This window comes from Gasterosteus aculeatus, chromosome 7 (genome assembly GCF_964276395.1).
Source record: "Gasterosteus aculeatus chromosome 7, fGasAcu3.hap1.1, whole genome shotgun sequence".
Classification (NCBI taxonomy): domain Eukaryota; kingdom Metazoa; phylum Chordata; class Actinopteri; order Perciformes; family Gasterosteidae; genus Gasterosteus; species Gasterosteus aculeatus.
In genome coordinates, this window is record NC_135694.1 from 18,677,848 (window position 1) to 18,690,213 (window position 12,366).

At 45.4% G+C, this 12,366-nt stretch overlaps 1 protein-coding gene across 7 annotated transcripts in view; it reads right to left on the reverse strand.

The window, feature by feature from the left end:
- The window catches only part of abr (ABR activator of RhoGEF and GTPase), a 105,952-nt gene that overhangs the window by 47,629 nt on the left and 45,957 nt on the right, over window positions 1-12,366 (reverse strand). For all 7 annotated transcript variants that reach the window (XM_040182171.2, XM_078106210.1, XM_040182174.2 and 4 more), the window contains 10 exons: window positions 11,958-12,065; window positions 11,196-11,256; window positions 8,370-8,422; window positions 7,051-7,191; window positions 6,550-6,671; window positions 5,685-5,853; window positions 4,581-4,700; window positions 4,266-4,341; window positions 3,992-4,096; window positions 1,430-1,504 (listed from right to left, as the gene is read on the reverse strand). In XM_040182171.2, coding sequence (XP_040038105.2) covers window positions 1,430-1,504; window positions 3,992-4,096; window positions 4,266-4,341; window positions 4,581-4,700; window positions 5,685-5,853; window positions 6,550-6,671; window positions 7,051-7,191; window positions 8,370-8,422; window positions 11,196-11,256; window positions 11,958-12,065 — 1,030 coding nt within the window. The remainder of the gene's footprint in view (window positions 1-1,429; window positions 1,505-3,991; window positions 4,097-4,265; window positions 4,342-4,580; window positions 4,701-5,684; window positions 5,854-6,549; window positions 6,672-7,050; window positions 7,192-8,369; window positions 8,423-11,195; window positions 11,257-11,957; window positions 12,066-12,366) is intronic.

A 12,366-nucleotide genomic window follows, 5' to 3' on the forward strand; every position in this document is an offset into this window, starting at 1 on the left:
TTAAAAGCAAACGGTTTATATTCATAAAAGGTATTGATTGCGTGATAATAGCGTCAGTGTACCCTGTACACTTTGCATTAAATGTTTAACTACCGATAAACAGCTGTTGCGGTGAATGAAAGGTTGGGTGAACCTTGTTTTAGCATCATGGCTGCAGCCGGTACACTCTTACAGATGTATAAACACTTAAGCACCCACACAGCAAGTTCCAAAACCAGTAACATACAGCTGCATTGTGGGTGCTGCAGCATGAGAGTCCGTTTCGAGCAAAGTGAACAACGTGTCGCGTGGACTGAGCAGAAGCATAAATTAGAATGAGTTATGGCATGAGCAACCTGACCCACAGATACGTCTCTTTTCCCTTGATATGGATTCATGCAGTTGATTCTGAAGCTTTAGCTGCAAATATTAATAACATTCATGCTCTTGGGTTATGATTTCATTGAACACATAGGATCAGTCCTCGGTGTCTTTCCGCCTCTCTCCCGTGTCATCGACCCGTTCGTTCCCAAACGGTGTCATTATTTTCAAGCAGATTTGCTCTCCACCTCTCACACATGGGAGTGTTGACTCCCGTGTGTGGTGGTTTATTAGGACAAATAATTGCGGCAGCTACAGATGTGTAACATTCATCTATTTTCAAGAAAGCCGCTTGTGTAATTGTCGTCGTCATCACCACCACTAGAGTAGCAACAGCGACAGATAGCCCGCACTAGCTTTGATGCCCCCCCACCTCGACACGCCTCACTGAACACACTGACATCAAACTGTCTCTGCGGCGCCACCGAACCTTCACGTACGCACCAACACACACCGTCTTCATTTTAAACCCCCTCAGCTTCACTGAGGATCAAACAGACGTTCAGAGGAGAGAGCTTTCCAATACATTTCCTGGGAAATTCTAGCGGGCCATATCTCATTTTCCAAAGGCTGTCATGGCAACAGACAAAATCACATTTCTTCATCTCGTTCTCTTTTTCAGATATTTGTTATTTGAACTGGTGCAAAGGGGCAGAAAAAGTACCGAAGCAGCTGTCCACACGTCTGTCTGGTTCTGCAAACTTCACACTCGCCTGATTGTTATACAAAGGGGCATTCGTGTCCGAGGTACGCTCTGTCAGAGACAACTGCCAACAGTTCAGTTCCAAAATGATCTCTCTCTTTATTCATGTGTCTTGTGAGTGATTTTATGATGACTGCTAGAGTGAAAACAACCACAGGAATTGCACTCTGGCCCTCACTTCTCCTCTGAAACGCTCTCTCTTTCTCTCCCTCTCTCGCTCTCTCTCTCCCCCCTGCTCCCTCTCTAATCATGTATGCTCTGAAACGGCGTCCATCCATCTGACCTCGTACGTTCTGCTGGCAGACGCATACCTGTACGGCAGCTACGTGCGGTGAAAAAAAAAAAAGACGTTTGTGGCCGACTTACTGGCTGAGTCCTTGAATCCTTTGGCCGAGTGGACGATCACATGCAGGAAGCCGTACAGGCCGGGAGTCTCCTCATCTGGAAAACAAGCACACAGAGAGCGGTGAGGCGTTGTAGCTATACAACTATAACTATACTATAACGTCTTTCAGAATCAGGTTGTGTAGAAAAAGGCACCGCTGTGTCGCTTCAATCTGCAGCAGATATCGTACACAATAGAAATACTTACAAATACAATAAGATACTTTTTAGTTAGAAAACAGATGCTGTCCAGTTTCATCCTCTGTTGCCATGACGGCATGTAAGCGTTAACTTCATAGCTAAGCATCCCCTCTTAATTTCTGTAAACCAATACCAATTATAGGTTTCTCCTTGGTTTCTGTAGATGAAACCTGTCAACGACCGCAGCAGGACACACAGTCTTATATGGACATATTGGATGGTACTTTCGGCTTTTAAATCTGACACGTGGGAATCGTCAGGCAGAAAGGAGACATTAAAAGACAAGTTTGTGCACTTGAGACTTGAGAGAATACAACATGACACAGACTTAACTATTCTTCTTAATGTATAGAAACATCCGCACGTTAAAAAAGACCCGGATAATCAACAAATACCTGCTCAGTGGGAAGCCTGGGTGCTTTTTTTATTCATTTCAGGTTGGGTGGTCTGAAATGTGCACAAACGTATGACTATCATGTCCAACAACGGTTCTCACCCCTTCCAACACCAAGTCCCCAATTTCTGTTATCATACGTCAAGCTTCCCATCAGATCAGTATCAGGCCTCACGTCAACAAGCAGTCTTCTGCCATAACAAGCGGCTGGACGTTTGGTGGACGTGTGTTGGGTGGCCTCTTGCTTTGGTTGAGGCCTGTGAATCCTGGTAAATAAACTGAATGTGTGCAGGCGGCTGTGAGGAAGCCGGTCACAATGTGTGGTGTGTGTGTGTGTGTGTTGTGTGTTGTATTGAACAATGGGGGAGACGGTGCAAAGGTTCAGCTTCGAGGTGGCCCATGTGCCTTTTCTCCGTGGGGATAAACTCAACACAGAAAGGCCCCGGCCGCTGGGCGGGTTTGAACCCACGACCTTCTCGCTGTGCAGCACCACACCACCGTGCAGCCCCTGATCGATGAAGTAATACGTGACAATTGTTACCACTATGGGAAAGATTTAAATAAAAGTGTGTCTAATGGTCTCTGCAACATCGTTCATGGTCATTGTTACATTCCTTCACCAGCTGGTCTCTATTTAAACCCCTACTTTGCTTCTTCAAGTCCCCGAGGTGTGGGTTTACATTTGCTTTACACCGAGGAGTGTTTTCCAAAGTCAGCGAGTCCTGAGCTCTGTTTTAACATCCGGGGAAATATCAACTGCCTGGGAAAAGACGGAAGGTACCACGTTGACCTGAAACTAAACGACAGACCTGTTACCTGACCTCACAGTCCATCCGGGTTAGAGGAGATGTCCTGCCTAAAGGTATGTTTTGATTGTAACATTAGACGATGGTTTTTGTAATGTTCCTTTTATTTGCCTTCTGATTGAGGAGTTAGTGTTTACATGACGTGATGTGCTAGGTGTGTGTGTGTGTGTACATGTGTAACCCACAGCTGACCAAGAGCTAGATGGATAAATGAATAGTTGATTGAACACAGAAGTGAACCGAGGGTTAAAGCGGTAAACTGTGTTTGTGGGATAATCCGTTGGGTCCGTAGGAGCTGATAGGCAGCAGCAGATGATTTTACAGCAAGTTTATGTCCAGGCTGTTCCCACGAAAATTTATCTGATAACACTTTAAGCTCTTGGGGAGTATCTGCTCCTGAGTTGGCTCCAAAAATTTTTTCAAAACCATTTGTTAAACATTGGCAGTTTAATTTCTGGAATAGAAGAAGGAAGCTGGTAATTCATATGAGCACAAAATCGGTCACAGTACTGTGCTGGAAATTCACTAACTTCATCAAAAGTTCATCAAAATTCATCAAAATGCTAAATTGAAATAAAGCCCCAGGCTTACTCGTACAGAGATATCGTTGTTTGAGAAGCAAACACGGGTCTCTTTCTCTGTACAACGCGAGAAAGATTTGGACAGTGTTCCCTTCAGTGGCTTTAAGGCCCCTCGTCAGCTCCGTGGCTGTTTGTGTGTATTGTGCGTGCATGTGAAAGCAGAGACCCTCGTGCCATTTCGGGAGATCAGAGAAGGTCGACCAGATGGCTTTAATGTCACCACCAGCCTCAGAGTGGTGCAATGTGGAGACCTGGAGAAAAAACAAACACAAAGAGGCCAAGAGCGCAGGCCACCGCCGGCACACTGCCTGGCATTGACTGCTAGGAGCTAGATGAGAAACATATTGTAACCTAGTTCTCTCCTGCAAGCCCCCCTCCCCCCCTCCCCTCATTGCATGGCTGCTAGTTGTGTTGAGTGTAATAGGCCTTTTTAATCTCAAAGCAAAGAGGAAGGTGTTTGTTCGAATGCGGCTTAAGAGAAGGAGAAAACCGAGACACACGAAAAGCATCCGAGCATGAGGGGACAAGAACACAAAGAAGATGCTGTGTGCAAGTTTCTTACCGTCTTTGTTACTTGTGACCGGAATATTGTGGACGGTTCGCAGTTTGAAACAGGAGCTGGTCAGGACCTGAAGCTCCACAGAACTCAATACACACGCCTGGAGATCTGAAACACACACACACACACACACACACACACACACACACACACACACACACACAGTGTCAAACTTTTCCTTTTTTTGAGGTAGAGTGAGTAAAGAGTGGTTGTAACCCGCTTCTAGGGGAAGCTCAGTGTTTTCTAACCACATAAATGACCTGTAGGCCAATGTTACCTTTCTTCTGGAGTTTCTGGATGCTTTCCCTCCACTCCGACCTCTCGTAATCAGAGGATATGAGGAACTGGTAGCTCTTGATGCACACAGAAAACCAAGAATGTTAAAGACCTCAAGAACCAACACAGAAATTATTATTGGACAAGACTGTGAAAGAATCATTTTAACTTTGACAAAAAGCCCCAAAAATGTGTAATTATCGCACGTTTAAACAGTATTTTTATTCTGGGAACTTAAATCAAATCTGTCGAGGGGCTATTTCAAAAGGGAGTGTCTCCCTCTAGAGGTGAGACTTGGGATTGGATCACACAGTACCTTTCCATGTCTGTTGTGGATGCGGAAGGGGATGGTGGGAGAATGCAGGAGCAGCCACGACTCCTGTTCGTTCATTTTCTTTCTCAGGCGCTCCACGCGACTCTGACCCTTCGGTGCTTTCTAAAACACACGTGCAGGCATTCAGAATCTCATTTAGACCTGAAACACTCATCAAGTGAAATACTAAACATTGCGATAGAGCCTCTAAAACAGAGGTTATGGGGCAACGAGAGTCTGCTGGTCTAGCTGGCATTTATTTATTAACACCCAACATAATGATACAAATCAACCTTTTAACAATCCACAAATCTCCTCAGAAATCCCAGACGAAAATGTTTTAATAACCTATTCAAAATACAATAGTTTTAACTACGTCATTACTTGCATCAGCGTAGTATTCTTTAACGACACATTTCCCATTTTTTCGAAGACAACAACACTGTGCCGTGAGAGTCATGTAGTTATGTAATTCGAGGATCTGGGCTTCCAGTCAGCATTGAAGGAAAATAAATAGACACTTCCTCCCTGCCCTTAGCAGGAAGCCGTGAGTCAGAGCCCGGATACAATCAGCTGAACCTCCCACTGCTCGGAGCTCCTCTGATTCCGAACACCAGCCGCGGTCACTCGTTGTGCCTCCAGGTGGAGGGGGGCGAGTTACACGCTGTGAGGGGAATAACAGGAACTCTCTGCTCCTGAAGCCCCCAGTGTGTCTCAGCCTGGCTGGCCCGTTCTGGCCCGTTCTGATTCTTTGGCCAATGCTCAGTGCTGAGCATCATTTCCCTTTGAACTAGTGAAATGACCACAGCAACTCATTCTAGTTCTGTGGTTTCCGCACTGATTGAAACAGGTTGATTTAGCATTTTCCCCCAGTTTGAGAATATACTACATATTTTCAGATGTACCTGCATGCCCTCACAAGAGTCGCAAGCTGCCGTATGAAGTGATCAATAAATAAGTGGCAAGCAAAGTTCAACAGAACTGACCAGTGGAAACTTCCCTCCTGAGTCGTATGTGTTTATTGTAACAATATGAACCCCGCATTTTAAAAGGAGCTTTGGAAGGGCCATGGAGATGACAAAAAATCCCATTGAACAACAGGACTACCTTCTCTTTCTGTATCTCACTCTTCAGAACGGAGATCTTGATCTTCATCTCCTCGATCTCGTGCTCGGGGAGGACCTGAATACTGGGGCAAGACTCTGAGTCGTCCAGGGTCTGGAAAGTCAAGTCCGCCAGAGGGAGGTACCACTTGCACTCGTACTGCTGATGGCGACTGCAGGTGGACAGAGGAACACGATAAGTGAAAGGGTCATACAGCAAATCAACAAATCAGTGGAAACTAACATTTGTGAATCCACAGGACTAGTGCAAAGAAAAAAAGCCTGTCTAAACTCGTCATGATGACCACCAACCAGATATCATAATCTCTGGGTAAATTGGACAAAGCTTTACTGGAGAGAGATGATATCACTGTTCACGTAAATGTAACATTAGAACGTTTTTTTTTTAAAAGCTGAAGAGGGAAAAGGAGAATTGATTAATTGAACAACACACATCCTCCCTAATGACACCCCTATTAGAATTATGGGTGCACAGTCAACTCATTACCAGACCAGAAGGCCATTTGATTCGCTCGTTAATGAGAATCCACGCTGGAATGAAATTCTCACATGAGACGACAAAAATCCCGGGGAGTGTCAATAAAAAAAAAAAAGATCCAATCAGGCCAACAGCTTCCGCCGCGCTGAAGGAGCTAATGTCACGCAGTCCTGTGTATCTACACACGTTTGTCTTCGCTCTATCCCCCATGTGAGTCTCCCTGTCTAAGTGTGGCTTCAAAAAGACGGCGACGAGGAAGGCAGAATAAATGAGACACTGATGGGACACACCCGGAGAGGGTGGATGTTCAAATGGCTCTGTGCTTACACACGGCTATGGTCCTCTGGATGGAGAGAAGAAGCGGACTCACCCCACAGCGGTCTTCTTCATCTTGGCACAGAGCAGCAGGTCCGTGAAGAGGAAGACATGCCGGAGCTTCCTTGAGCTTTCCGACACCTCCACCAGGAAGCCATCCTTCACCAGCTGACGAGCCTAGAGGAACACCAGGTGTCACTTCTACGTGTACTACCAGCGCATGCGCAAAGCTGCTTAACACAACGCGGAATAAACAATGCTGAGTGAAAAAAAACAGATCAAAACATTTTGCGAATGTATTCACCTGAATTGGAAATGCAATTCGAGATCCCTTGGCTGACACTTAAGACCCCACAAAATCGCAAATATTCGAGGGGTCTCTTAAATCATTGGACAATTCATTTAAATCATTGAGCCAAATGACAGCATCTAACTCAATCAAGTCAATCATCATATTTTGGGCTCTGAAGAAAAAAAAAAAAAAGTTCCTCTGCAAATAACCACACACACGCACACGCACACACACACGCACACACACACACACACACACACACACCTCTCCCTTGGGCGTGGTGACGGCGGTCCTGCGAGGGTCGATCTCCTCGTTGATGGACGAGAGGAAGTTCTGGGATATCCGCAGAGCGTCCTGCAGGAGCGGGAAGTCCGGGTGGTCCTTCGGAGTGTGTTTCAGCAAGTCCTGCAGAACGCACACAAACAGAGATTGTGACACAGACGCCTTCCATGCATACAACTTTACATCACATAAACAGTTATTGTTGCAGAGGTAAACAAACGTCTTATCCTCCATATTGTTATAAATCCTTTCACTTCAAAATAATCCATCAAAGCATTAGCAGTAACCCTGATTGAATGTGGCTTTCTTAATTTATATCATAATTGTGCTGCGGGTTTCTTATGAATAGTTAAGTGATCTTTGAAAGTCCAATTTGCTTGAAGCTGCTGTCATCAGCACAGCAGGATGGAGAGCAGGACAGAAGCTCCTCCTCTCCAAAACAATCACCGCTTGGTTTGCATGAATGACAGAAGCAGTCCTGCATGCACCTGGTCAGGTTGTTGCTTCGACAGCTTCGTGCAAGCGCAGTCCGTGACTAGACAAATGTCTTTCTGCTTGCTTGATTGGCAGTTACCACCTCATTATTACTCATCCAAAGAGGGAGGCCTATTCAGGCTGAGAGGCTGCGATGAACAACACAAAGCAGGCTCACATTCTTCAGCTCTTGGGCTGCTTTGTGGAATTGCTAAACATTAATTAAGGCTTTGTAGTTGGGATTTTTTCTGGGAGGAGAGAAGAGTCTGAGAACTCTGAGTACTGAGTAACTGTTTATTTGGGTGTGAGTGAGTGTGAGAGAGTTCACCAATTTTACAAAACAAAACCACGAAACATATTTTCTCACTTTTGGTGCAATATGGAATAACGCCGCCCCTCTAATCCCAAACAATTACTTAGATAAGACTGAGACACTAAAAAAGGGAAAATCCTTCTTTTACTAGTAACAACACACTGACATCTGAAAGGTGACACGAGGCCACAACCAGGCACAAAAGCCCGGATGGGGGTCACAACAACCCAAGAATATTAAGATCTACCAGTTTAGTTTTGCCCCTGATTCATAAAAATATAGGAATTATATGAATGTGAAAAGTAAACAATACATTCAAACAAATGTAGTGTATTATATTTCCATAGTATGCGTTTATTAAACACTAAGGTAAAGTAAAAGTTCCTCAAATAGTGCCAAACCATTACGATGTGTGTCTCACGGTGACATAAATGATCAGCGCGCCCCTTTTCTATAAATTGGGGGGGAACGATCTTTTAAAGTCGTGGGAGGGTAAGAAGTGCACTGTACTCACATGTAGAACCAGGGTGCTTCTGGTCACACGGTCAATGGGCTTGTAAAGGAGAGCTGTGTGGAGAGAAAGGGAGGGCTGTGAGTCACTGTCGCTTACACACACACACACACACACACACACACATACACACACACACACACACACACACACACACACACACGAGGTCACAGTTCCACAGCTCTAATGGGGACAAAGACTCACTCTCGGATCTCAAGTTAAACTTCAGACTGACTATATGATCCTTCGTTGACGACATTCAACTTAGTGACAGTCAGCATTCATTGCCGGGACGCAACCGATAATTCTTTCTATTCCTATTAATGATACCGGAGTTTTGGATTAATACCAATAAGCTGTATGCCTCTATCTGCGTGCAAGGGAGTATTCCAATGTTTTCAACACAGTTTAAGGCTGCACAGCCTCACATGGATAGTTTCCTCTATGGAAAGCTTTGCTGTCTGTATCTGACATACAAGAGAGCTGTAGATGACAAACTCCCACCGTCAGGACAGAGCGAGGCCTGCGAGGGAACAGAAGCAGCTGACAATGTTCCACTCGCCGATCAAGCTAATCTCCTTTCATTATAGAGCAAACTTAACGCAACTAATTAATAAAAGCCAAGGGAAGAGACTTGTGTATGCACGGCTAGTCGTCCCAGACAGGCAGCACTCAGCGTCCTAGAAAGAGGGAGAAACACTCCACACTATTCGGTTTAACCCGTTGAACATTGCTGCAGTGGATTGTACAGCAACACCTTCCTCTCCTTTCATCTTCTCTTCTGTACCCTCACTTACAAGTGCTCTACCTCTTTTCTCTTCTTTAACTGAAAAGAAGTAAAAAAAACGGACCTCCAGGGAGCATGTTTCTATCCCCCGATAGGGCTGGTCACAGCAAGCGTTACACACCCTCAAATGCGCAATGCACACACGCACACGGACAACCAGGCGGCCACCAACTCTTTCGTAATGTGGGTGAGCCTGTCCGTGATCACCTCAGGTGCAGAGATTTCGGCTGTCCAGGTGACTTTGGGTGCAGTGTTAGTACTGTGCTCTATATGTACATCAGCTGGATTGTTTGGATGTACTTTGTGCCGCATGTGCGAAACTAGTTTTGACAACAATGCTAACATTTGAGCAAAATGCCATGCTAATGTCAGCAGGCTAACATGCTCGCAATGAGAACGATAACAATGACGGTGCCGTCAGTTAAGGGATTCCAAAAGTCTGTATGATCTGTCCGTGGAGGATCACGAATATCTATCAAATCTAATCCATCAAAAAAAAGAGGAGATATTTTTGTCCGGACGAGGTCCCACTGCGGCCATAGAGAGATCAATAACAGCTTCCACTGCAAACTTCAAAGTCTAGTCAGGAGACGGGACGCGAGAGGAAGACAGAGAATCAGGGAGGAGGCGGATTATTGGAAGTCGATGAGCCGTGGCAGCGAGGTGCCTCCGATTGGTCCTGTTCTCAAGGTCGTCTCGGCGACTTGTCTGGTGGACAGTTAGTCTTTGCTAAGGAGGGGGCGGACCATGTGGGCGAGGCCTTTGAGCAACATCACACTGCATGGGGGGGCTGCCAGCTTTATATGGCATAAGACATTCAGCCGCCAGTGTGCAGCAGGAGCCGTGACGGAGGACACGGAGAGGATAAAGCGATGGGAGGGAAAAGAAAACGGAGCAAAAAGCAGTCACAATTTATATGTAAAACAGGATGTAGGATGTTTGATTTAACACACATAATGCTATTTGTAGAACCAATAGGCGGGGGCTGGCAGATGAAGCAGTGAGCTATATGTAAACCTGTCTGACTAATTGATTAATTTTAATGAAGAAAATGTGCAAAGGCTTAGGGAAGGTTAGGTATCCGCTTAAAAAAAAAAAAAGAGGGCGCAGGTGTTACCTGGCCAGGTAATTAAGGAGCACAAAGCGCAATCAAAGCAACTGGCCCTGCCGGGAGCTGAGGAACACTGAGGAAATATGAGCAATCACAAAGCAGTTCAGTAGATGACACCGTCTCTGCAGTACGGGGGGAAAAACTAATGTAAAACAATCAGCAAGTTTGGGTTAATCCTCATTTACAGCGCACAAATTAAAGAGACTTTTCACAGGTACATGAGGCTGTTAATTGACCGACACACACACACACCCTCTCCCAGCCTGGCAAAGACCCACAGTTTACTCATTGTGTCTATTATTGCTTCTAAAAAAACAGCAGAGCACAATCAAACGAACACAGATATTAACTCCCACACGGATCACACTCCCTCCGATCCTCTGTCGATTAGCGAGGTCTGATTATTGTAACTCCGTTATTCTATAAGTTGAGATGGCATGAACAACTGTAGCCTGTGAGTCCTTATGAGCTGCATATTCTCAGAGGATCATCACTCAGCAAGCACACAAAAGCTCCGGCGCTCCGAGAGATTTCATCACCTCATCACGCGGACTGCTGCACATTAACGTAGCAGAACGATACTATTTGTGCTTCACCAGCACCGGTTGTTAACGCTCCGAATACAAATCAAGTCAACGGCTGTCCCGAGCTCACAGCGCACACCGTGAATCCATCAATAGAGATTCAATGACGACGGAGAGAGAAACGACAGAGAGAAAAAAACAATCCGACGAAACATAAAATAACGTTACCGTACGTGCAGTTGCAACACAGTCTGATGACCAGAAGCACCTCCATATCCCTCATCCTCTCTCCTCACCGTGCTCCCCTGCTCACTGCCTCCGTTCTCAGGAAGAGACGCACGCGCACAGACAGAAAGAGGGGGAGAGAGAGCGAGAGCGAGAGAGACACACACACACACACACCTTACCCTCCATTGAGACACTTGTGGTACAATCTTTGGAGTCTTTGGGACCTTTAACTTTGAGATTCTGGAAAAAAACAAACAGGAGAAGGATGATGAATTTAATCAACCGCACTCTTGCTCCCGTGTGTCCAAGCGCTCTGCTTGCTCAGCTGATGGAGTAACAGCGTATTAGAGGGTCATTGCATTGGCGGCTGAAGGAGGGGGAGACAGAGTACAGGTAGTCTGCTACCTGCTACTACTGGTGTAGTCGGCTGTACATTGTGTCAGCATACCTTTTGTGGAAAATTGCCACAAGAGTGAAATTTACATTTAAATGTTAAACAGGAAAAGGAGGGTTTTATATTCAGAGACTAAAGGGAATCTTTTGTTGTTCTCTCAGTTCATCTGCCTGAACACTGACCAGCCAGCATGTACTCAGTGGAGGACATTTTAACAACAGTGTTTCTGTTGATTGTGTTTTAAGCTCGTCTTCCTCAAAATAAGACCACGCTTCCCGTAAACACTGTTGCTTCCAGTCAAAAAGAGGATGTTTCTACCGGTCTTGCTTCCTCCTCTGCTGTCGTTCCATACACATTTGTTTTCTCCTTCACTTTACCGAAGGCAATTAACTTGATGGCTTAAGAGACCAAACAATAGATTATGTGACCGGAAAAAGACATTCAGAATCTATTAAACGTGGCATATTTGCTATTCAGACACGTCTCTCTTGCGTCATTCACACAGGCCTTCCCTCAGTCTCTGATCATCTTCTGCGGAGGGACCTACCTCAGATATCTTCTGGAACTGGACGTGGGCCTGGCTGCATTTCTCTGCCGTCTCTAGCGCCACCTTGTAGTTGTCCACAAAGGCCTTGTACACCCCCAACTGGCTGGCCTGTGGAAAAAGACACAACCAGCTGGTGTGAGACAATGATAGTGGCATGCACCTCTCCTTTATTTGCTGGGAATTGTAATTGTAAAAAGACAACTCTATGAGCAATCGTTTTACTGCCCAGAACATCAACGATTACCACACAAGAAACCAACACATAGAGAACAGACTGCAGCTTTCAGTCAACTTCAAATATCATTTGTATAAATTCTGACGTACAAAATGTCCCATATACCTATTCAAGTTTATATGGGGCAGATTCATTCATTTAACTTTCCCATTGGGATCTTTGCGTAGATCAGGA